Genomic DNA, 25809 nt, shown 5'->3' on the forward strand with positions numbered 1-25809 from the left:
CTCTGGTGCCTGGCAGGCTCTTTCCCTTTGTGCCAATGTTTGCCCTCAAAACTCTCCCTAACTGAGCACGCCAGGCAGTCCCTGCCATCCAATAGACAGGACATGGAAACAAAACCGACTTCCCACCTCTGGGACAGCAACTTTTGATTTAATTACAACAATTTTCACTAATGTTTGAATGACCGAGAGGTTTAAGGAAGGTGAGGGGGACAGAAAGGACATTAGAATTTGTATTTCAGAAGAAATGTTTTGTTTTTTAAAAAAAATTTTTTAATGTTTATCTTATTTATTTTTGAGAGACAGAGACAGCGTGAGCAGGAGAGGGCAGAGAGAGAGAGGGAGACCCAGAATATGAAGCAGGCTCCAGGCTCCGAGCTGTCAGCACAGAGCCTGACGCGGGGCTCGAACTCACGAGCCGTGAGATCGTGACCTGAGCCGAAGTCGGACACTCAACCGACTGAGCCACCCAGGCACCCCCAGAAGAAATGTTTTTTATTTTCCATTTAGCGGAAGAAAAAGATAGGAAATAGCATGGGGTCTGTGGTGAGGACATCATTATTCTGCTTAAGCTTCAGAATCCCAGTGTGTAAAATCCCATTTTTCAAATGAAGAATGGAGACTAAGAGGTTAAACTACCCAAGCCAATCTAAAATCACTAGCAAATGATGCCATCACTATTTGATCCAAATCTGTCTAGCCCTAAGAAATTGCCGATGATGGATGAAAACAAGTAGTCAAGAGACAAAGTCGAAAAGAACTCTTCTTTTAAAAAAAAATATTTGTTAGAGAGAGAGTGAATGCAAGTGCAAGTGGGGGAGGAGCAGAGAGAGAGAGGGAGAGAGAGAATCCCAAGCATCTCTGATGTTAGCACACAGCCAAAGGTGAGGCTTGACCAAATGAACCACAAGATCATGACCTGAGCCAAAATCAGGAGTTGGATATTTAACCAACTAAGCCACCCAGGTGCCCCTGAAAAGGAGAACTCTTAATCACGTGCTGCTCCAAACACCAACATAGTCTATCCTTCTTTGGTAATGCCTTGTTTTCCTGGTTTGGCATAACTCCCATCAGGGGGCACTAATCCATCTGTTTCCTTCTCTAACAATCAGGCATTAACTAGGGGACTTGCTCTTCCTACCATTTTGCCACAAATGACTGTGTGATGGAGTCACTGAAGCTGAGAATTATAGCCTAACTTTGAGATAAGCACTTTAGAAGCTGCGAGAAGTCCAAGGGGTAGGGAATCTTTGTTTAATGTATAACCATCTTGCTTACCTAGGCATAAAATCAATGTGAAGGCTTAAATGGGGGAGATCCTACCAATATAGGGGAGAACCAAGACATGCTTTCTTTTTTTATTTTTTTTTAACGTTTACTTATTTTTGAAAGAAAGAGACAGCACAAGTAGAGGAAGGGCAGAGAGAGAGGGAGACACAGAATCTGAAGCAGGCTCCAGGCTCTGAGCTGTCAGCACAGAGCCTGACATGGGGCTTGAACTCACGAACCGTGAGATCATGACCTGAGCCAAAGTCGGACACTTAATCTACTGAGCCACCCAGGCGCCCCCAAGACATCCTTTCTATTCAATCCTAGAAGCTTCACTGATTCCCTTGCAACCCCTAGGAAAGGCCCACCCAACCAACTGGTTTGGGCCTGATGTTGCAGATGATAAATATTAGTCTGGAGAACCCATGTATGGGTGACATTCCATTGGTAATCCTCTAGCTATTTGGAAGCCTCTTCTCTTGCCACCTCCACAGAAGCTGGAAATCCAGACACTCACGGTTGTAAACGTCCCTTTTGTGGGTGATCTTGTGACCCAGCTCTGGCTATTGAGACATAAGTGTGTTGGAAGGAAGCTGGGAAGATTTCCTTCCCTGGTGAAAGAGAAGAGGGGCTTCTACATGTGGCCCCTTTCCACTTCTTCCTGATTTGTACAAGGGCATGATGTCTGGGGTTACAATAGCCATCTGTGACCATGTCAAGCCTGACAATGAAAGACAACATGCTAACGATGGCAAACTGATAAAGAGATCCTATTGACCAACCACTGATGGGGAGGCAAGGCCATGTGCCAGATATTAGGCCCTGCATTTGGCACTGGTAACATTAAGAGTGAGGACGACAGAGACTCAGTTTGCTAGAAGTCTCACTTCTCAAGGATTTGAGCATGGTCGTGTACTGAACCATCATGGATCTTGATACACTAAACATACAACCCTTTCCAGATGTGAGATGTTGCATGCAAGCCCTACAACATGCAACCACTTTCCAAATGTGAGATGCTTGAGACATCTATCAAGAATGGTATGTGGGCCAGGTCTAACCCAGGGTCTAGAAACACAATTAAGAATTTGAGGTATCATCCTCAAAGAGCATGTAAACATCGGATACTGCAGAAACTGCAATGAGCCTAAATACAGGGGGATATATATTCCTATGCAACTGAGGGGTCAAACTCCAGGCAGCAGTTGGGTTCTCTTGGCCCTGTTAGCAGTGAAAGGTAAACAGAAACAACTTGTTAGCCATAAATAAAAATCAATTTCAGCATAGGACTGGGGAATTCTAATATGTGGTCCTGGCTACCGAGCAAAAGTCTGCCTTAAAAATATTAACTGGATTAGTATTTCCCTGATGATGAGTGATGGGGAGCATCTTTTCATGTGTCTGTTAGCCACAATGAGATACCACCTGACACCTGTCAGAATGGCCAAAATTAACAGCACAGGAAACAACAGATGTTGGTGAGGGTGCAGAGAAAGGGCAATTGTCTTACACTGTTGTTGGGAAGGCAAACTGGTGCAGCCACTCTGGAGAACAGTATGGAAGTTCCTCAAAAAGTTAAAAATAGAACTACCCTACAACCCAGCAACTGCACTACCAGGTATTAATCCAAAGGATACAAAAATACAGATTAAAAGGGGCACATGCACTCCATTGTTTATAGAAGCATTATCAACAACAGCCAAACTGTGGAAAGAACCCAAATGTCCATCAACCGATAAATGGATAAAGATGTGGTTTATATATACAATGGAATACTACTCGGTGATAAAAAAGAATGAAATCTTGCCATTTGCAATAGCATGGATGGAAGTAGAATGTATTTTGCTAAGTGAGCTAAGTCAGTCAGAGAAAGACAAATATCATATGATCTCAGTCATACGTGGAATTTAAGAAACAAAACAAATGAACGTGGGGAAGGGAAAAAAGAGAGAGGGAAGAAAACCATAAGAGATTCTTAATAATAGAGAACAAACACAAACTGATGGTTGATGGAGGGATGTGAGTGGGGATGAGCTAAATGGGTGATGGGTATGAAGGAGGCCACTTGTTATGATGAGCACCGGGTATTAAATGTAAGTGATGAATCACTAAATTCTGCTCCTGAAACCAGGATTAGACTATATGTTAACTAACTAGAATATAAATAAAAATTTGAAAAAAAAAAAAAAAAACTGGAACAGGGGCACCTGACTAGCTCAACTGGAAGAGCATGCAACTCTTGATCTCTGGGTCATGAGTTTGAGCCCAATACTGGGTATAGAAATTACTAAAAAAATAAATAAATAAACTTAAAAAATATTAAGTGAAACATAAATCTATCTGTATTACTGAAGTAAAAAACATGCATAAGAGAAGTGAGATGTGGCTTTTGACTCAGTGAACAGCATCTATAGCTACTGAAGGATCAGAAAATTTTTTTAGACAATTATATTAAGCATATGTTTTCTTTATGTTTTTATTTTAAAAAGCTTTACTTTTTTTCTAACTACAAAGGTATACATGCTTACGGAAAAATATTTAAATACAGAAATACTGTGAAGAAAAAAGTTCACATTACCCACTGGATTAGTTTCCTATGGCTGCTGTAACAAATTACCACAAACTTAATGGCCTAATACAACACAGATTTATTATCTTACACTTCTGGACTTTAGAAGTCTCACTGGGCTAAAAATCAAGGGGTCTGCGGGGCTATGTTTCTTCTGGAAATTTAAAGGGAGAATCTCTTTCCTTTCCTTTTCCACTTTCTAGAGGCCACCTGCATTCCTTGGCTCATGGCCCTTCATCCTCCTTAAAGGCAGCAAGGCAGTGTCTTTAAATCTCTAACTCTGATACTGATTCTCCTGTCTCCCTCCTTCCATTTCTAGGGACTCTTGTGGTTACACTGGGCCCATCTGGATAATCTAGAATACTTTCCCTATCTCAAGGTCTACTGATTATAACCCCTAATTCCATCTGCAGCTTTAATTACCCCTTACCATGTAACATAACAGAGTCAGAAGTTCCAGGGATAAGGACATTTTGGGGAGACATTATTTTACCTACCACACACACCCATGATTTTACTAACCAGGAATAACTATAGTGAACGTTTTACTGAATAATTCTTTCCAGACCATGTCCCATGCATATGCATATAGAGATATATACCTGTATGCATTGTATTCATTTATATGGATATATAAAAATTGAATATTACACCTCTCTTTTGCTACTTGCTTTTTCCACTTAACCTCATGGGAACTGTGTGTGTGTGTGGGTGTGGGTGTAAATTTCTACCCATTATTTTTAATAGCTACCACATTATTATTTTACCATTAGTGTTTTTTGAGTATATACCATGTGTTGAACACAGCATTAAATGCTGACATAATTTAATCCTTACAACAATCCCGTGGACTAAGAACTATTATAACCACCACCATCCCTTCAGAACCAGGACCCTGGAGGGCATCCATAGAGAGATTAACTTGCTCAAGAGACACTCATCTGGTTAGTGGTAGTTCTCACTTTACCTCATAACATGCTCTGAACTACAGGGTGGCCTGCCTCTCGCAGGATATGCCACACAGCTGTCCCTTGGATTATTTAAAACCAGTGTCCCAGGGCACCTGGGTGGCTCAGTTCGTTAAGTGTCTGACTTCAGCTCAGATTATGATCTCATGGCTCCTGAGTTCGAGCCCCACATCAGGCTCACTGCTGTCAGCACAGAGCCCACTTTGGATCCTCTGTTCTCTCTCTCTCTCTGCACCTCCCCTGCTCATGCTCTTTCTCTCTCTCTCTCAAAAATAAACGTTTGAAAAAAATTATAAATAAAAAATAAAACTAATGTCCTACCATAAACCATTTTGGCTCTTTGTAATATTTTACTATTTAAAATAGAACTGAAATAAACAAGATCATGCTAGTGTCCGTGGATACACCTGTAATGATTTTTTAAGAAACAGTTCTTAGAAGTATTGCTATATGCTAAGTCTTCTTATGTGTATTTCCAAATTGTCTGGAGGACAAGGTATAGTATACTATTCACACTCCTAGTGTCAACATTTTGAATTATTATTCTTTTTAATCTTAACAATATGGTGAGGAAAATTTATTTTTTTTGACTGCTAATTTCTTTAAATGTTCCTTCAATATGGGATTTTTTTTTTCTTTTATGAAGTGCTTGTTCATGTTGTTTGCCTAGATTTCTATTTGGGGATTAATAAAGTTCCTTTTGAAAAGGATGGTTTGGATTTTGTAAAGGTCATCCCACATAAAAGGAACTATGAGTCAAAGTAGAAGCTGGAAATACCTCAGAAAGCATGTTCAGGACAAAGAATAGGAACAAGAAGGAAATAGACACAAAATCTAAAAAAAAAAAAAAAATCCAGTAAGGGCGGAAGGGGGCACTGAGTGCCCCCTTAGGGATTGTCCTCATTCATAGACAATGAGAGCAATATGGTCCAAATGAGGTAGTAGAAAGAACATTCTGGTAACAGCATAAAGGTTGGCTTGGGATGGTCCAGTCTATGTAGCTCAAGGAAAGAGGAATTTAGGGTGCCTGGGTGGCTCCGTCATTGAGCATCTGACTTTGGCTCAGGTCATGATCTCACAGTTGGTGAGTTCAAGTCCCACATCAGGCGAGCTTGTCCCCCATTTAGGGTGAGCACAAGCCCTGCTCCGGGTAAAGTATGACCCCTGGGTGAGTCCCACTTCTCTCTCTCTCTCTGCCCCTCGCTCACTTGCACCCTCTCTCTCTCTAAAAAAAGAAAGAAAGAAAGAAAGAAAGAAAGAAAGAAAGAAAGAAAGAAAGAAAGAAAAAGAGCTACAGGTCTGTAGGAACCCAAGGGGACATAAAGAACCCACAGAGCTGCCACAGCCCTGCACCATGCCCACGCTGACTGCCGAGCAGTTACAGACTGCAGGAGGCAGCGGCTCCCACTCCTGCCATCTCTGCAGCCACCAAAACGGCTGGGACTTGCACTCAACTATGGTGGTCTGAAACTGCCACTCCTGGAGAATGGCTTCCAGCCCGCTAACGTCCCACTAGTGTCCCCTGTTGGTGGACCGTAGGAAACCATCTGGCAAGAGTATTTGAGAAATGTAGTTTTCAGGTTTTGGCCCCTGCCACACAGAGGGGTGCACAGAAAAGCAGGGAGAGATCTGAATGCCAATAGACCAAGTCTAGCAGAAGAGGGGACCCAGGAGATGTTCACGGCCAGGATATGGCTCTCCCTGGAAGGAGGTCTGGATTCTGGAACTAGTTTTGTTATTGGTGTGCCACGTCTTCTCCAAGGCAGTATAGCATAGTGACTCAGGGCATAAGCTCAGTGTCGTCCTTTGAAAGTGGAAAATAATACCTAGCTCAGAAGATATTTTAAACGTTAAATGGGTTACTGTAAAGGACTTAGGAGGTGCCTGAACGTAGTAAGCATTTAACAAATGATGGCTGTTGTCATTGTTACTATCATTTTAATTTTGCCATCTGTAAAGTTATAAGAGGAGGATTAAAGCATCTTTGCTGATTTCTCACCAATCAGAGGAAAGGGGAACTAACAGTGGCCCTCAGTCTGAGCCTGGCACTGGGCGGAATTTTCGAGGTGCAGAGAAAAAGAAATAATATCCCTGCCTCCAAGAGCTCATCGTTTGACAAGAAGACAGAGGGGAATCACTGATTCAACGTAAAAATGTGCTCAGTGATAGACCAGAAGATACAGGGAAGGTTCTAGAAGAGGGTTTTTGCAGCATAGTGGAGAGCTTTACAAAGACTCCACTTTAAATCCAAAATTATGTTCTGTCACCCTGGGCAGATCGCTTAGTCACCCCTGCCTGTTTCCTCCACTGTAAAAGGGGAGATCGTACTTGAACCTGCCTCACAAAGCCTTTGTGGAAATTAAGCCAGCTGCTGTCCAGAAAGCTCATCCTGTAGTACCTGACACAGAAGTGTGTTCAAAAGCGATCGTTAGTATGATTCCAGTGGCCCAAGAGAAATCCGGGACCCAGGCTAAAGAAATGCAAACTGAAGGAGGAAAGGGCGGCTGAAGAGCGGCCCAGCCCTCCAGGATCGCTTAATTATTGTGGTTGAAATTTCTTTTAACTTCAGGTTCTTTTACTTGGGAGGTATCTACCCCAGGGGGCGCCCGAGGCCTTCGCGTCTCTGTTGCCCGTGGCAACCGGCAGCCCCGGCGGCGTCAGGCCTGGTAGGCAACGCGCTGGGGCAGCAAGATGGCCCTGAGCTCCTGGTCCCCAGAGCTGGGGTTCGGCGGGAAGGTGCTGCTGCAGGCGGCAGCCGTCTCCACCGGCCCCTCCCTGGAGTTATGCACCTTCCCCTCCTCCCTGGGCTCCTCGGTCGCGACCGCTGCGCTGGAGCAGCTCTTTGTTGTGGGTAAGAAGCCTGCGGGTTCAGGGAGGAAGGGAGGAGGCCTTGGAAGTGGCATCTAGCTGGCACTGGTTGGGGGGTGGGGGGGGGGGGAGCCTCCCTCAGTGGGGACCTGCCTGCGGGAACCCCAGGAGTCCCTGGCTGAAGCAGAGCCTCCTCAGGTTCCTTGGGGGAGAGAGAGGCGGCTTGGTGGGACCCAGGGTTCAGCTCTCCTGCTCTAGTGCCACTAAAGTGACTTGGCCCAGCTCACACTAGCGACTGGTGACAAATCCTTAACTCTCAGGCCACTGCCATTTGCCTGAGACTAGGGTGTCCACCCACATTTAGATGATGCATTTAATTTCAGGGGTGTCTGGGTGGCTTGGTGAGTTAAGGGTAGACCTTTGATCTCAGATTCCTTAGCTCAAGCCCTACCTTGGGCTCCATGTTGGGCCAAAGCCTACTTTTAAAAAAACAAAAGAAAAAAAGATTATGCATTTAATTTCAGCGTCTCCCTTCTTGCCTTTTCTTTGCAAGTTAACTTCCTCCAACATTTTGCCACGGTAACGTGGAGAATTTAACAGGCAAACAAGAAAGGGAGTGTTTAAGAAGTTCCTGTTGTGTTAGACAAGGAAAATTAGACATGAATGTTTAGTGGATGCAAACATGATACCTTGGATAGGTCCAGGTTAAAATGCCTCTTCAGTTAGAAAGCTGAACCTGCAATCAAGGCACCTAAGTTTAAGGTAAGATATGGTCCAAGAAAGGGCGTTTCTTGTTTAGCTCATAAACCATTTAGGCCAAACAACAAAGCATCTCCTGTCTTTAACATCAGCTTCTCATGGGTTCAAGGTAATCATCTTGACTTTTATCATAATGTTACTATTAGTTTGGGATAGTTTCTTTTCTTCTTCTTAGATGAACTAATTTAACTTCACAATTCCTATGAGATAAGCTTGGATGAATATTATCATGAAGAATGTTAACCACCAGAGACCTAAATGAGTTACAGGTGCCCAAGGTCATTGCCAAATGATAGAGCTAGGGCCTTGAAATCTCTTTATACTCCATCTCTAGATCTGCATGTGCATTTAATCCCAGCACTTCGATGTGCAAATATTTTTCTGCGAATAATTTCTGGACTTTAAGGAAGTTTTTTGTAGGAAAAAAAAAAAAAACTTCATGAAGCCTCAGGTGTGGGTTATCAAATACGCAGCTCTCCGGCCTGTTTGCAAGTGGGAACAGCTTGTGCTCATTCATTCCATTAGAAGAAGGGGAAGGAGATAACAGGCAGTGCCTGTCTCTTCCTAACGCGCACTTGTTTGCAAACCCAGTAACTGATTTTCACTTGGTTTGAGAGCTTCGTTCATTAAGAGAATCCATGCTCCCCGGAACTCAGGGCAGAAATTGCTGTCTACTCTCCTGAGAGTAGAGACCATTAAGGGCAAGGACTCGAGTCACACCAACTTGGGTTGAATCTAGACTCTTATCTGTGTTCTGTGACCATGAACATATGACATAAACTCGAAAGTCAGATTTCTCACCTGTGACATGGGCGTCATCCTAAGATTATAGTAATCAACTTACATAATACATGTAAAACATGAATGGTGTTCACATGAATGGTGACAGAGCCAAGGTAAGTAAAGCCTCCTCTGTTCTCCCTCCTGTTTCCTTTCATCCTTTTTCCCTTCCTTCTTTCCACTCAGTATGTATCTTGTCTCCATTGCCATTGCTAATATTTCACAAGCCTCTCTTCTCATGTGCCTCCTACTTACGGTGTATGAGGGAAAGGAGACACTTTTCATATGTCAGGGAATGAAAAGGGCTAGAAGTTCTGTGTTCGTCACACCTACCAATTTTCAAACATTTACTCTCATCCCAGGATTAAAATATTGGCACAGAAAAAGAAGTGACATAAGGGACTTTTAAACAGTTAATTAAATGAGTGGGTTTTTTTTTACATAATATTATACTTACATGTATACAAATATATGTATATGAAAACATTCTCACACCTACATTATAGGCATGTTACATTTCTTCCTTTCCTAAGTATTTGTTGAATTTTTTTGTCCCATTCTATACAGATTCCCTCTTTCTATCATGAGAGATGCAAAGATAGGGTTTGCCTTCAAGAAGCATAAAATATATACCTAAGTTAAAATATTATGAAATAGGAAACATGTTCAAAAGAGATTCATATTAAGTACTAGAAGAATTCAGAGATAGAAGATATAATTTTCAGCTGGGCAGGCATTTGAGCTAGATCTAAAAGGTTAAATAGAATTTGGACTAACACGTAAGAGATCTTTCATTTTCTAATTTTTTTCTTTTTTTAGAACAATCACTGCACAGTGACTATTTTAAATGCAACGAAGAAGCTAGGACCTTTCTTAAGGACATTGCTATCGCTGTTAAGAAATTGGTATTGTATTATCTCTAAGAGCTATTTTTTTCAATCTTCCACTTCTTCATTAACCTTTAATTTAGCACCACCTCTGTTCAAGGTACTTGAATAGATGAATAGGGAAACTATTTCCCTTGAGTGAAGAAAATTTCTACCTCAGTTTACTGAGCATTTGCCCCAGTGTTCATCAGCTGTGGAATGTTGTCTGGTTTTCCATTCAGGACACTGACTTAAGGACCTGTGCTATGTATGGATGGAGGCCGGCCTGCTTAGGAGAGGCAGTACCTGTGCTAAAGGAGCTCAGTGAAGGGGTGGGCCACGTGGGCAAATGCTTGACCCCAGTGTATAAACCATGCATGGTGCCAATTTACTTAGTTCGTTATAAGCAATTTCTTATATAACTGTTGAAAGATTATTTGACCAGACAGTGCCGGTCAGTGAAAACAAAGCAACTCTTTTTTATGCTAACTTGGCCCCATTAAAGAAATATTTAAAGAATTTCCTTTTGAAGTGTCACAAACTGGGCCCCCCTGGGCCCTGGATGATGTTTCCAGTGCTTTCCCCACAGAGTGAGAATGGCGAGGTCTCTTCATTTGATTTTAAAATATTGAATAAAAATCTATACATCAAATACCTAAAAATGTAGAAATGTGGTGTAAAGTAAATGAGTTTGAGTCTGCAGACTGCTGAGAAAAACTCACCTCTTTTATAATTATATTTTTCTGTGATTATATATAGTTGTGTATGTATACTCAGCATTATACTTCAGGATCCCACTTAATTGAATACATGTATGGAAATACTAGGCGTCTGTGTGGTGCCGCACTGTGGTCCCATGGAAACCTTTACCTCTGCTTTGTCTTTTTGGTTACGTTTTTCTCCCAAGTTTGAAGGGGTCAAAATATTTATTGCTGCTTCTTAAAAGTATCTAGTATGACTCCATGTAATATCTGAGCTGTGAAATCTCTGTTTTTGAAAGTAACAAATTTTCACTATTCTGAAAGTTTACCCTGGATTTTTTTTTTTAATTTTTTTTTTAACGTTTATTTATTTTTGAGACAGAGAGAGACAGAGCATGAACGGGGGAGGGACAGAGAGAGAGGGAGACACAGAATCAGAAGCAGGCTCCAGGCTCTGAGCCATCAGCCCAGAGCCCGACGCGGGGCTCGAACCCACGGACCGTGAGATCGTGACCTGAGCTGAAGTCGGACGCTCAACCGACTGAGCCACCCAGGCTCCCCTACCCTGGATTTTTTTTAATAGACAAGTAAAAGGAAGAAAGTAAAAACCACCATGATCTCAGCATAATCATAAAATAATAAACTAAATTAATATAATCATAATTAGCTCTTTGATGAATGTCTTTCCCACTTTCAGGGAATAGATGATGCCTGTTTTGAATTTTAATTTTTTACAGAAAAGCAATCATACTATATATATAATTATGTTACCTGCTTTTTATTACTCATAAAATATAATGGATTTCTCAGGTCATAAAATAACTATATCCATTACAACCATTTACTGAAGAGATGATTTATCTATTTTTTTCCACTAACATTTTTGGATGGTTTTCTTTTTTTCTTTAAAAAAATTTTTTTTTTTTAACATTTATTTATTTTTGAGACAGAGAGAGACAGAGCATGAACGGGGGAGGGTCAGAGAGAGGGAGACACAGAATCTGAAACAGGCTCCAGGCTCCGAGCTGTCAGCACAGAGCCCGACGCGGGGCTCGAACTCACGGACCCCGAGATCATGACCTGAGCCGAAGTTGGCCACTCAACCGACTGAACCACCCAGACACCCCGGTTTTCTTTCTTTAAAAATAAGCCCCACCAAAAAAAGGTCAAGAATCTCCACCAGACTATTTGTTTAGATTTGTAGGTATGTATTAAAAAAAGAAAAAAGAAAGAAAAAAATTGTTCTTTTTATACCTAAGCATATTTCTAGAGGCATTTTCCATTTTTTAATGAAGGAGATTTTTCTCAGCATTACCCTTTTTGTTGGAGTCTTTCCTTTTAAGTTGATTGAAACTGCATGCAAGAAACAAAGAAACATGATTTCTGAGAAGGCAATCTGCAAAGATTAAAAGATAAATTAACAATGACACCTTAAAAACTGATTATGGAATAGTTATTTTTCTATTCCAAATAAAAATAAAAGCAGAAGGTATTGAATGAAAATCAAAGTTTGATCTCTGAAAATGTTTATAATGGGGCATTGCCTGGGAAATCAATTTTATTATTTTAATGCTTTAACTTTTTAAATATGTAATTTAAAATTTCAGGAAGAAATGAGAAAAGCCACAATTGATCTCCTGGAAATTGAAAGCATGGAACTCAGCAGACTATATTTCCTACTGGAAACTCTTCCCAATAGCATTGGCAGAGAATTGGAAGGTACTTTAAGGTTATCAACTGTGGAAACTTAGTTTATCTTAGAAGAAAATTGAGCCTACTGCTTGTAATAAGACAAGTTGAATCATTATTTTCTGTCAAAATGTAGCTAGAAAAAATACACTACACAAACACAGATCCATCATCATTCTCCCTCATATTGTAAGTGGAAATGATATATATAAAACTTGAACTTATATATTTTAGTTTCTAAATAGACTAAAGATATCTGGATTAGCCCGTTCCAAATTGGTATTTATCGAATTAAATTAGGCAACTTGACTCACCTAAACCACCATCCTACTTTCTGTCCCTGTAAGTTTAGAGACTATATAGGTACCTCATATAAGTGGAACCATACAGTACTTTCCTTTAGTGACTAATTTCACTTGGCATGTCTTCGAGTTTTATCCACGTTGTAGCATGTGTCAGAATTTTCTTTCATTTTAAGGTCGAACGATATTCCACTGTGTGTGTACCATGTTTTTTTACCTGTTCATCCACTGATGGCCCCTTGGGTTGTTTCTACCTTTTAGCTATTGTGAACAAAGCTGTTGTAAACATGAGGGTGCTGCGGCCCCTGTGTGGCCCGGTCAGTTGAACTTCCAACTCTTGATTTTGGCCCAGGTCATGATCTCACAGTTTCATGAGTTTGAGCCCCTGATGGACTCTGGGCTGACAGCGCGGAACCTGCTTAAGATTCTCCCTCTTTCTCTGCCCCTCCCCTGCTCACGCTCTCTCTGTCTCTCTCAAAATAAATAAGTAATTGTTTAGTTGATGCAAATGTGTTTATTTGGTGCAAATATTTATTAGAGTCCCTACTTCCGATGCTTTTGGGCATATATGCAGAAGGGAATTGCTGGATTGTATGGTAAGGGGGTCCTTTAAGTTTTGAGAAGCTGCCATACTGTTTTCCACAGTGGCTGCTGTATTTTACATTTCCACCCCAGATGTACAAGGATCCCAATTTCTTCACATTCTTGTTAACATTTGTTCTTTTCTGTTCTTTTTTTTTTTTTTTAATATAGTCATCCTAATGGATGTGAAATGCTGTATCATTGTGGTTTTGTTTTGCATTTCCCTAATGATTAATGATGTTGAGCATTTTTTCATGTGCTTATTGGTCATTGGGATATCTTCTTTGGAGAAATATCTATTCGGGTACTTTGCTCATCTTTCAACTAGGTCGTTTGGTTGTTAGTGAGTTGTGAGAATTCTTTGTATAGTCTGGATGTTAATCCTTTATCAAGTATATTGTTTGAAAATATTTCGACCTATTCCATGGTTTTCCTTTTCATACTATTTTTTTTTGTAATTTTTATTTTGAGAGAGCATGCATGCTGGGGCGGGGATGGGGGGCAGAGAGAGAGGGAGAGAGTGAATCCCGTGCGTGCTCCGTGCTGTCAGCACAGAGCCCAGTGCAGGGCTTGATCTCACAATTAATAAAATCCATGACCTGAGCCAAGATCAAGAGTCATCCACTAACTGACTGAGCCACCCAGGTGTCCCCTTTTCACTGTGTTGATACTGACTTTTGATGCACAAAAGTTTCAAATTTTGATTTAGTCCAGTTTGTCAATGTTTTTTTTTCTTTTTTTTAACGTTCATTTATTTTTGAGAGAGAGAGAGAGAGAGAGAGAGACAGATAGCGAGCAGGGGAGGGGCAGAGACGGAGACACAGAATCCGAAACAGGCTCCAGGCCCTGAGCTGTCAGCACAGAGCCTGATGCAGGGTCGAAGCCACCAACCACGAGATCATGACCTGAGCCAAAGTCGGCCGCTTAACCGACTGAGCCACCCAGGTGCCCTTAGGATTTTCTTTGGCTGCCTATGCTTTTGGTGTCATATCCAAGAAATCATTGCTAAATCCAGTGTCATGAAGATTTCCTCGTATGTTTTCTTCTAAGAGTTTTATAGGTTTAGCTCTTATATTTAGGTTTTTTATTCACCTTTTGTTAAATTTTGTATGTGGTATACAGTAAGGCTCCAACCTCATTTCCCTAACTGCCAGGAATATTGACTAAGGCTTGTGAGCCTCAGAGCTAAGGTCCTCTGCAGGAATTGACACCGTCCCCTGCCCTATCCTGGAGCATTCTCTCCCCACGTGCGGCCCACACTCTGTGATCAGTCAGTGTGAGAATGCAGAAGTCTGCCTCCTTGCTCAGTGTAGAACAACTCCCAAGTGTCATCACCGCTCCAAAGCTTGTTACCGTGAAACCTCTGCCTCCTCCAACCCAGTGGTTTAAATTCAAAACAAACTGGGGGCACCTGGGTGGCTCAGTCAGTTAAGCGTCTGACTTTGGCTCACGTCATGATCTGGCAGTCCTGGGTTCAAGCCCCGGGTCGGGCTCTGTGCTGACAGCTCAGAGCCTGGAACCTGCTTCAGATTCTCTCTCTCTCTCCCTCCCTCCCAAAGTAAACAAACATTAAAAACAAAACAAACAACAAACCGCAGCAACAAAAACAAAACACTTTTTAAGTAGATGTTCCCATTATCCATTTACTGCCTTGCGTGCAGCTCCAAATCTACCTTCATTGTCTGCTCGGTATTGAGAGAGATGGGCCCTGTAATTTCCCCCCTGTACCAGCTGCCACAGCGTTTCATCAGGAGAGAACCCTGGAGGGACACTGGAAGAAAAAGCAGCAGTCTTTCTGGTCCCAGGGTGCTTCTCTCAGCCAGCTCTTGGAGCACCCACAGCCTCTCCATGCCCGGCTCCTGCCATGTGTGGCTGTCCACAGTGCCCGGCTGCTTCCTCCAGTACCCCTGGGGCAGCTTCATGGTAGATTGCTACCAGTGAGGCACCAGCCTGTGAACAGCTTCCCTGGCGCTCTTTGGGTGGTTTGGCAGTGAGCTCTGAAGTATGGCAACTCCCTGCGGACAGGTCCCCTCAATTCCTCCAGAAGGTAGATTTCCATGAGTTCTACCAGCCCAGCATTTCAAGAACTTCTGTGCCCAGTGAGCCACAGCACTTTCCCGTGAGGCCTGGTTCCCAGGGCTGGAGTTGCTGCTTCCTTGAACGAACTCTCTCGGCCCCTGGGGGTAGTGGCTGCTCCTCGTGTCTGCTGTTCCTGAATCCTTTAGAGTTCTCTTTTCTTTCTTACCATTCGATCCCTCGTTACTCTAACCTCCTGTTGGAGTCAATAATTCTCTATACTAAAATTTCCCTGTTTTATTTGTAAGATTTCTGTCTCCTAATTAGACACTGAGTGACACAGTCAGCTGCAAAACAATATGCATGGTATTACTCTAGTTTGGCAGGAAAAATATGACAAACTCTATATACAGAAAAAAAAAAGAATCTGCTGAAGGGAGAATTAAGAATGTGTTGGGTTACTTTTATAATCAGGAAAAATATTTAGAAGGAAAGTAAATAGCATATGAGCTAAAGAGATTCTTGATAGACACTGAATACTTAACCAAGTAAAGTTAATTGGTCTTAGGTTATAAAGCTTTGCTACTCAAAGTATGGTTCTTGGATCAGCAGCATCTGAAAGCTTGTTATAAAATCCAGAATCTCTAGGCCCATCCCAGACTTACTCTCTCAGAATCTGTATTTCAATAATATCCCCAGGTGATATATATGTCTATTTGAGACATAAAAGTTCAGGATGCCCTGCTACAATGAGCAAACTTAATAAGTAGCCTTAGAAAAATAACCTCTCTCTCTCAGATGGAGCTACTGGCTAGTTTCTAGAGAATTTATTGGGTGGAAATGGCTAGTCCAGGACCTTCTAAGCAGTGTTAAAAATTTTATTTTTTTGTATTTATATCTATCATGCTTCTGAAGTCTTATGTGATTACACTGATTTGTTATTTATTGATGAATGATCACACAATCACACAAGAATGACATATGAATTAACACATTCAGTTCCCCCCAGAAAGCAGAGCCAGAGGCTTTTACACTGATATTTGGGAGCACCATCCAAAGAGGAGGAGGGCGGGATAAGGAGAGAAAAGCAGGGAGAAGAGAACGCTGATATGGGGTGCAATACCATGCTGACTGCCGCTAAACACAACTAAGTAAGTATAGGAATATGTCCCAAGATACACGGCTACATCTTCTCTGGACTGTCCAGGCACCAGCTCCTGTCTGTCATCAGTCTAGTGTTCACCAGCCTCCCACACTTCAAGTTACACGAGCATGGGTATGCGTGCATAAAGAAGTCTCATGGGAGAGGTGACAAGAAGGTCCTAGACTGGAGGTGAGAAGCGGATAGAATAAGCAGGAATGAGGTTCTGCCAGACCGCACCAGTCTGAAGTTGTTCAGAGCCCATAGAAAGCTGGTCACCATAGCGCTGCAGGAATTTTTACCTCAACACCCAGGATTCGTCGTCTCACCACTTCAAGGAATGAAGAGGTAGACGCAAAATGAACAGCATGGAAAAGTTTATTAGAGTATAAGATTAGAAAAGAAGAATAGTATGAAAACTGTCTTTACGAAGAAGGGAAATTTGAAAGTGAATGCTTGCGACCACAGGCAAGGGTCCTTGTTTTATAAGGTTCTGGTCAGCCCCCCTTCCCTTCCCCCTTGTTCCTTCTCAGGTCCCATCTTTGTTGGCTTGACAACTCAAGGTGCTGGGTTGTCCATTCCTGACTGGTTGGATTCCATTGTGTGAAGAGTCAGATGGGTCATACTGTCCCTCGTATGACCTAAGTTTTATGGTTTAGCTAAGTATTTTGATTGTCAAATTCCAGAGGGGAACCTGAGGGGGAGTAGGTGGTATCTGTTACATTCTTAAGAGGGACCTTACGCCTAAGGGGGTTTGCTCTAGTTAGAAATTCCCAGCATTGTTCCAAAATATGTGTCTTTCCCCATCCAGGGACCCCAGGTCCTAATCCTTTCCGTCTCTACCTACTTTATCCTATTTTACCCTATTAATAGCAGCAGATGAAATAAGGGAAATAATTGATAGGTAAGATTGAGAGGACCCAAAGGGGTAAGAGGTGTCTGATACAGGAACGTAATTAAAAGAGCATTACAGGAGTGCCTGGGTGGCTCAGTTGGCCAAATGTCCAACTTCGGCTCAGGTCATGATCTCACGGTCCGTGGATTCTCTCTGCCCCTCCCCCACTCACTCCCTGTCTCCGTCTCTCTCAAAATAAACCAACTTTAAAAAAATGGAAAAGTCAGTATGTACAACTGTGCTGTTTCTCAAATAATCTAGTGACATTTCCATTTACTTTTAAGAATGTGTCAGAGATGCCCGCAGATTAAATCTTTTTGAGATAAATCAATTACAAATGGACGTTACAAGGATGAATAATGAAATAGAGTTCCTGAAGAAGAAAATACTTGATCTGAAAACAATTAATGAAATTCTAGGGTATGTATTTTTTTTTAATTTGGTACATGAGGGAGTTGGGGTCTGTGACTGGAGTGTGAAAATTATCCTAAGGGGTTTGCCTTCTGTTTCTGAACTGGTACAGGGTAAGTAGGAGGTGGGTATCACTTCTAGCAGATGACCCTGACTGCTGAGGGGTGTGTGATGACTGCACAGAGCTGGGGAGGAGAGCAAAAACTTCTTTCACCACCGCAGTTAGGAGACCCGTAACATTTCAGAGGCCACCCAGCTTCTCAGCAGCAGCTACTGTGTGTAGCTCATACATGTCCTTGCAAGCCCCCTCCAAACAGAGGCACACAAAATTTTTGTTGTGATGTTTATTTATTTTTGAGAGAGAGAGAGACCGAGTGCAAGCGGGGAGGGGCAGAGAGAGAGGGAGAGACACAGAATCTGAAGCAGGTTCCAGGCTCCAAGATGTCAGCAGAGCCTGACGCGGGCTCGAACTCATGAACCGTGAGATCATTACCCAAGCCGAAGTCAGACACTTAACCGACTGAGCCACCCAGGCACCCCATGGTTTCCATTTTAGTAAAATTAAGTTTACAAACTCCAACACTAAAAAGAAGTCTTTCTGGGTATTTTATTTATATATATATACATATATATACATATATATACATACATATACATATATATGTATATATATATAAAATATTATATTATTATATATAATAATATATAATATTATATAATAATATAATATAATATATATATATATAAATATAGTATCGACCTTGGTATATTGTGGCTAGGTTACTTTCTTAAAGACATTCAGCCATAAACTACTGGAGGTCTGAGGTTGAGATTGGTTCCCAGCAGAGGGTTCTAAATTTTATCTGTAATTAAAGGAGAGATATATAACTCATATATATATAACTGCCTGTCGCTCAGATTCTGACACTTGTTAGTTTCTTTCCTTTATTCTGGAGCTGTGTGCCAGAACTTCACCCCTGTGCGCCTCATTTTCTCCATCTGTAAAATGGGGATTACAAGCTTGAATTTATGCAGCTCATGGAGGAAGAGATAGCTTCTAAAAGAAAAACCAACAAAACCTTAAGGACAACTCAGCCTTATGAGCAAATTTACAAGACGAATGCATAGATATCAGAATGTCGGTTTGTTAGAGGAAGAAATGTTCAAAGAGCCCTCATGAAACAAAGAAATCTTCTTGGGAAGCTACAATAATCAGGAAGTTGCTTGGTGCACCTGGTATCAAAGCATCAGGAATTAGGGGGAGAATTCAAGGTCCAGGATGCCTCTCCCATATTAGGCCTTCAGAGCACCTGTTCTGGGGGATGTTCTATGAAAAAGAAAGTACATGAGAACTTAACCCCTATTGGGGATTCACAGTGCAGATTTATGTATGGTGCATGCCAGTCACAATCGCCAGTCTGCTGTATGAATTAGACTACCAATTTCTAAACTAATCACAAGGAAGATAATACCCAAGCTGAAATACTCAAGTCAGTTGGCCAGCACATCACACCTCCATAGACCAGTGATTCTCAAACTTGGGTGTGCATCAGAATCACTTGGGAGTGCTTGTTAAAACACAAATTACTAGAAAGCTCCCAAGTTTCTCATTTAGTAGGTCTAGGGGGTGGGAATAAGAACTTGCATTTCTAGCAAGTTCCCAGGTGATGCTTAGGCTGCTGGTCCTGATCATACTGTGAGAATCACCGTTCTAGAGAAATCTTTATAGAAAGGCAAACCATAAGCATAAGGTGGGTTTCTTGATAAGCTAGTGTCCCCAAGGTCCAATCTCGTTGCATCCACTTTTCAAAGAATGATGCGTATCAAGATGCCAACACTCTCTAACAGGCAGTCCTCCCCTGGACAGTCCTCAAAAACTGAAAGCTCTTTGGGTGGGTTTTTCCTTAGGTCTTGTGTTCAGTTTGGGTGCTGTCTTCTCAACCCATCTCAATACACCTAGGTTTTTGTTTTTTTTTTTATTTGACTTGTTTTGTTTTGCTTTGCTCCTTAGGTTGATTCATTCTTAGAAGGAATCCTCTGCTAGACCCACAAAGCACCCATTATCTTACCCTCTCTACTCTAGGCTTTTTAGTGCATTTCCATGGTAGAATTGACTTCTGGAAAATAAACTTACCAACAACCTGTTTCCATTTTCCTGAGTCTTTGCACACAATCCCCCTGAACCAAAGTCTTTAGCCCTGGGGACTAGAGAGAGGAAAAAAGTCTTTACATTTTAGGAGTTTTAAAAAAGGAAAATATAGAAATGGTGCCAATTGTCCCTCCTTCAAGTCCTGTATTGTTAGTTCTGGGGTAGGTGTTTCTCACAATCATTTTTTTTTAAGTTTATTTATTTATTTTGAGAGAGACGGAGAGAGTGCAAGCAGGGAGGGGCAGAAAGAGAGGGAGAATCTCAAACAGGCTCCTTGCTATCAGTGTAGAGCCTGACGTGGGACTTGAACTCAAAACTGAGATCATGACCTGAGCTGAAAGCATGATTTGAATGTTCAACTGACTGAGCCACCCAGGGGCTCCTCTCACAATCTTAAGGTCTTTCTCAGATGGATGTGGCCAGAAAGAGGTATGTGAGGTTAATGTCTCTTCTTGAACTCAGATTTGGCTGCAGCTGGGAGAGGGTAAGAGCATTCAAATTAGTTTTCAAGCTTCTTCTGAACACTCAAGATAGACTTTCCCCTCTCGTCTCTGACTCCTGTCTGTCAGAGGAAGGCTCTCTTTCTCCTGGGTCCTCCGTGCAGGACAATGGCGTAAGAAGGTGGCTGGAGGGGATGGTGAGAGGTTTATCTTCCTTTGACTTAACTGGATGTCTCGGGGTAAGATAGTTATGACAATGCTACATATCAAGCCATTTGGTCAGATTCCATTCATCTGTTCAAAACTGTTTTTGAATCTCTGTACACTTGAAATGAAAATAACCCATAGTTATTTCCTGGTATGTAGGGGTGGGGGGGTGAGGTAGGACCACATGACATTTCTGCAGCGGTAAACAGTTGCAAGATTTACATTTGTCTTGTGGTTCCCTTTATCCTCCTCTCAACCAAGTTTAGGTAGTCACAAATACACCTCTAAAATAAGCCTGCCTTACAATTTCCCTCTCTGTGGTGGTCATCTCAGCAAACAGACTTTAAATTCCTTTCCTCAAAGCCGTACGTTTGGGGCCATGAATAGTTCTTTCCTCCTAGTGAACAGCAAGAGGAGCTGGTGAGGAGGCACGAAAAGTTGGTGCTGTCACTCAACCACACGATGGAAGAAAAAGCTGCTGTCACTGTTTACATCAATGAGACTTACACCAAAATAAACTCGGAGAAAAAAGAGTTAGAATTCCAAAACCAACGTCTCAAAGAAATACAGGAACAAATGGAAAAAGAAAAAGCAAAATATTTGGCAAGAAAACAAAAATTGAATCAAGAGGTAAGTGACGCCATTTCCTTTTTTAAAAAAATACAGAATTGTACAGAATCGCAGGCAGGAAAGGGGAAATCATTTACGTGTTCTCAAGGCTAGTAAGCGTTCTGTGTGGTATCTGCTGTGAACACTGGGATGGGACTAGAGCAGAGACCCAAGCACAATGGAGCCCCTTGGGGAAGACACTGATGTGTCATAGCATCTCAGCTCATGGGAAAGATTATGAGTGACAGGATTTGTAACACTGGGGTGGCCCCTTGCTCATATAGGGACTTGTCCCCTATAGGGACAAGGAGTTTGTCTCCATGGCATCTCGTTGCCTCTGACCGTTCTGAGGCCATGTCTCTATGGACAGGACTGGGGAGGGAGTTCAGCCCTGATGGAGGCTTCAGCTCCTACTGAATGAATCTGAGCACAGCAGCCTGCAGAGGGGCGAGGCAGAACCCAGGGCTCCAGCAGAAAAGAGTATTTTGAAGGGCACCTGGGTGGTGGCTCTGTCAGTTAAGCACAGACTTCAGCTTAGGTCATGATCTCATGGTTCACGAGTTTGAGCCCCGTGTCAGGCTCTGGGCTGACGGTTCAGAGCCTTGCCTGCTTTGGATTCTGTATTTCCCTCTTTCTGCCTCTCCTGCTCATGCCGTCTTTCTCTTAAAAAATAAATATTAAAAAAAAATTTTTTAAGAGAATTTTGAGATTAGCAGTATTGGGAGGGTGGAGTGAGAATAACTATTGCATTTTGTTGTCTGCTAGACTGTGTTAATTAAAATTCACCACCAGAATGGCTTGTGATCGTTCCTCTCTGTTCTGCTCCAGTTACCCCAGGAGCGGCAGGCCTATCTCTATAGGAAGTGTTCTAGTAGTCTTCCCTATCCCCCAGGTGTGGCCGCCTAGCTCCTGATGAGAATTGCTGTTGAGTTCCTGCCTCTTCCCTGTGCATGATGGGAACGGGCATAACTTAATGCAGAAAATTGGCCAGGGCTCACAGCCCTGCTGGAAGGAAAGTTGGAAGATTTGTTAAATTGCCTTTCTTGAGTCTTAGTTAAAATTTAGTGGAATACATTCTGGCAGTGGCCAACATATGGTTCTTACAGTGACGATTCTCTGATAAGACTTGGACTATTGGGGCGCCCGGGTGGCTCAGTCGGTTAAGCGTCCGACTTCCGCTTGGGTCATGATCTCGCGGTTTGTTAGTTCGAGCCTCGTGTGGGGCTCTGTGCTGACAGCTTGGAGACTGGAGCCTGCTTCGGATTCTGTGTCTTCCTCTCTCTGCCCCTCTCCTGCTTGTGCTCTGTCTCTCTCTGTCTCTCTCTGTCTCTCAAAAAATGAATCAATGTAAAAAAAAAAAAAAAAAAAAGACTTGGACTATTCATGAATTCCAATCAGGTCTTAGCTTCTTTATCCTTCAAAACACCTATATCTTCAGAAATAGTTTTACACTAACACCATGGATTTTCTCAACTATAGACAGGTTAGCCCTTGTCATCTTTGGAATGGGAGCTTTTTGGAGTAGCTGGCAAGGAGTCTTTCTGGCAGTCTATAGCTGCTAAACAGAATTTGTAAAAGCTGAGTTCCCTGGATCTTTTTGGGCTCCATGGGGCAGGGATTGTGGCTTTAATTCACTGCTGTATCCAAGCACCACACGCATGATAGGCACTCTATAATATGTATTGAATGAATGAGTTTCTAACTTCCTTTTCAGCCTTAAGGGGAAGTGTTTCCACCTTCCTGTTCTTTTTTTTTTTTTTTAATGTTTATTCATTTTTGAGAGGGAGACAGAGACACAGACAGACAGACACAGTGGGGGAGGGGCAGAGAGAGAGGGAGACCCAGAATCCGAAGCAGGCTCCAGGCTCTGAGCCTTCAGCACAGAGCCCAACTCAGGGATCAAACTCACTAACCGTGAGATCATGACCTGAGCTGAAGTCAGATGCTCAATTGACTGAGCTACCCAGGTGCCTCCCTTCCTGTTCTTTAATATAAATGCTAAAACACAAGAAAGAAAACCCAGGGGGGCTTTGGTTAGGGAATTTGCAAGCATGACACATTGTTCTTCCATATGTGACTAGTCTTTCTCAGAGATCCACACACTTTTTCTGAAAAGGGCCAGATAGGAAATATTTAGGGCTTTGTGGGCCCTCTCTGTCACAACTACTCAACTCTGCTATTTTAGCATGAAAGGAATGGTACTTAAATGACTGAGAGCAGTTTTACAACAACAGGTTGCTAAATTTGGGGCCCACTACTAGAAGTTTGCCTACCTTTGGTCTATCTCCCTGGAAAAGGGCACCAGTTAAGATACTTTCAGATGCAGGGACACCTGCGTGGCTCCATTGGTTAAGCATTGACTCTTGATTTCAGCTCAGGTCATGATCTCCAAGTTTGTGAGTTCGAGCCTCACATCTGGCTCTGTGCTGACAGCATGGAGCCCGCTTCAGATTTTCTCTCTCCCTCTCTTTTTCTGCCTGTCCCTCTTCTGCTCTCTCTCTCTCTCAAAATAATTAAATAGACATTAAAAAAAAGATACTTTCAGATGCAAATAGCAGAAGCCCTAACTCAAATCTGTCTTAAATAGAACATTTATTATCTCACACAGTAGGAATTCCCAAGGTAGAGGGCAGCCTCCAAGACTAGTTAATTTAGTGGCTCATCCCTCCTCTCCTCCATCCCTCATCTTAAGGCTGGCTGTGTTCGTGGTCATAAGATGGCCACCAATAACAACTGGGTTGTATGCTTCCTTATTCAAGTAGAAACAGGAAAATCTTCTCCAACCAAAGACCGTAAGTCTTCTTGCTGTGTCTGATCTGGCCAGGTCATGACAGCACCCACCCCTCAAACAATAATGGATCCTAAGGGAGCGCCGTGTGCCAGTGGGATAGACCAAGTGGGGTGGATATTATGGAGTCAACCACCATTGTTCACTAAAAGCACATGATAGGCTATGGTAACAACCTGTTAACTTCCTTTACTTCCTACAAGAAAGGAAAAACTATTAAAGCTGTCAGAGTCTACAAATCGTAAGCTCTCCCCTTACACAAAACAAAATATTTTTTGCCAGTACTGTTTCTGAGATTGCAAGACCTTGGGAGAAGGCCTAGGCCAAAGAATAAACACAGAATTCCAATTTTCAACAAAATGTATTAATCACAAGGTTCCATTCATATGCACCTGTGCCCTGGTACTGAGATAATTGACAATGGTCATGTTCATTCACAAGACACTTCGGGTGCAATGGCTGATAGGTTTGACAGAAAGCCACCCAAACATACATTGTCATAACTCTTTAATACAGAGTTGAATATGCCTTCTCAGGCCTCACGACTCAGTTAGTTACCTTGTTCTTGATAATTCATTTTGCCAAAAAAATGCATTGATATATATATTTTTTTAATTTTATTTTTTATTTTTTAAAGTTTACATCCAAATTAGCATATAGTGCAACGACTTCAGGAGTAGATTCCTTAGTGCCCCTTACCCATTTAGCCCACACCCCCCCCCGTACAACCTCTCCAGTAACCCTCAGTTTGTTCTCCATATTTATGTTATGTCTCCATATTTATGTTCTCCATATCTGTTTTGTCCCCCTCCCTGTTTTTATATTATTTCTGTTTCCCTTATGTTCATCTGTTTAGTCCCTTAAAGTCCTCATATGAGTGAAGTCATATGGTTTTTGTCTTTCTCTGACTAATTTCATTTAGCATAACACCCTCCAGTTCCATCCACGTAGTTGCAAATGGCAAGATTTCATTCTTTTTGATTGCCGAGTAATACTCCATTGTGTGTGTGTATGTGTATATACATACACATCTTTATCCATTCATCCATCGATGGACATTTGGGCTCTTTCCATACTTTGGCTACTGTTGATAGTGCTGCTATAAACATGGGGGTGCATGTGTCCCTTTGAAACAGCACACCTGTAATCCCTTGGATACATGCCTAGTAGTGCAATTTCTGGGTCATAGGCTAGTTCTATTTTCAGTTTCTTGAGGAACCTCCATACTGTTGGCCAGAGTGGCTGCACCAGCTTGCTTTCCCAGCATTGATATATTTGATTTTGATAAGAAGATGACTTACCTCATTGGGTCTGACAAGTAATCAGAATATGTTTCATCTTCGTAAAATGGTAAGATGTTGTCCAAGACTGCATGCTGCCCAGTCTCCAGTGATTTTGTTGACTCTATTTTTAGTCTGCTTTCTTTCCCATTAAAAAAAAAGTGAATTCAGGTATCCAGGCAGTTCTTCATTTTCTTTCTTTGACTTTCCTGATCTTATTAGCTCACTATAAATCTGGTGACCATTGCTAAGGTGTTTTACTAGCAAATTGCTACAATGGCTGTTGCTTTTATAATTTGCTATTAATGATCATTGTCTTATTACTCTTATAAATTTACTGTTTCGACATTTATGATTACAGTTACTTATAGTTCAGTATTCTTCCTGTGATGTTGCAAAACAAGCAAACCCTGGGTTGGTTTCTTTCTTTTTTTTTTTTTGTTTGGTGTGTGTGTGTGTGTGTGTGTGTGCGCGCGCACGCGTGCATTTTGTTGTTGTTGATAGACTGACTATGGTATACTTAGATTGAGTATGAATTAGGTTGACAAAATAAAAAGATTGTCTAAACTTTGTTGTTCTCATA

At 41.9% G+C, this 25809-nt stretch overlaps 1 protein-coding gene across 3 annotated transcripts in view; it reads left to right on the forward strand.

The window, feature by feature from the left end:
• Positions 1–7474: 7474 nt before the first annotated feature.
• CCDC175 (coiled-coil domain containing 175) overlaps positions 7475–25809 on the forward strand; it is a 77929-nt gene continuing 59594 nt past the window's right edge. For all 3 annotated transcript variants that reach the window (XM_086709633.1, XM_025919895.2, XM_086709634.1), the window contains exons 1-5: positions 7475–7654; positions 9970–10055; positions 12325–12436; positions 17627–17762; positions 20951–21179. In XM_086709633.1, the coding sequence (XP_086565759.1) occupies positions 7495–7654; positions 9970–10055; positions 12325–12436; positions 17627–17762; positions 20951–21179 (723 nt within the window). In that variant the 5' untranslated portion in view covers positions 7475–7494. The remainder of the gene's footprint in view (positions 7655–9969; positions 10056–12324; positions 12437–17626; positions 17763–20950; positions 21180–25809) is intronic.

This window comes from Puma concolor, chromosome B3, assembly GCF_028749965.1.
Source record: "Puma concolor isolate L17-30 chromosome B3, mPumCon1.1.hap2, whole genome shotgun sequence".
Lineage (NCBI taxonomy): Eukaryota > Metazoa > Chordata > Mammalia > Carnivora > Felidae > Puma > Puma concolor.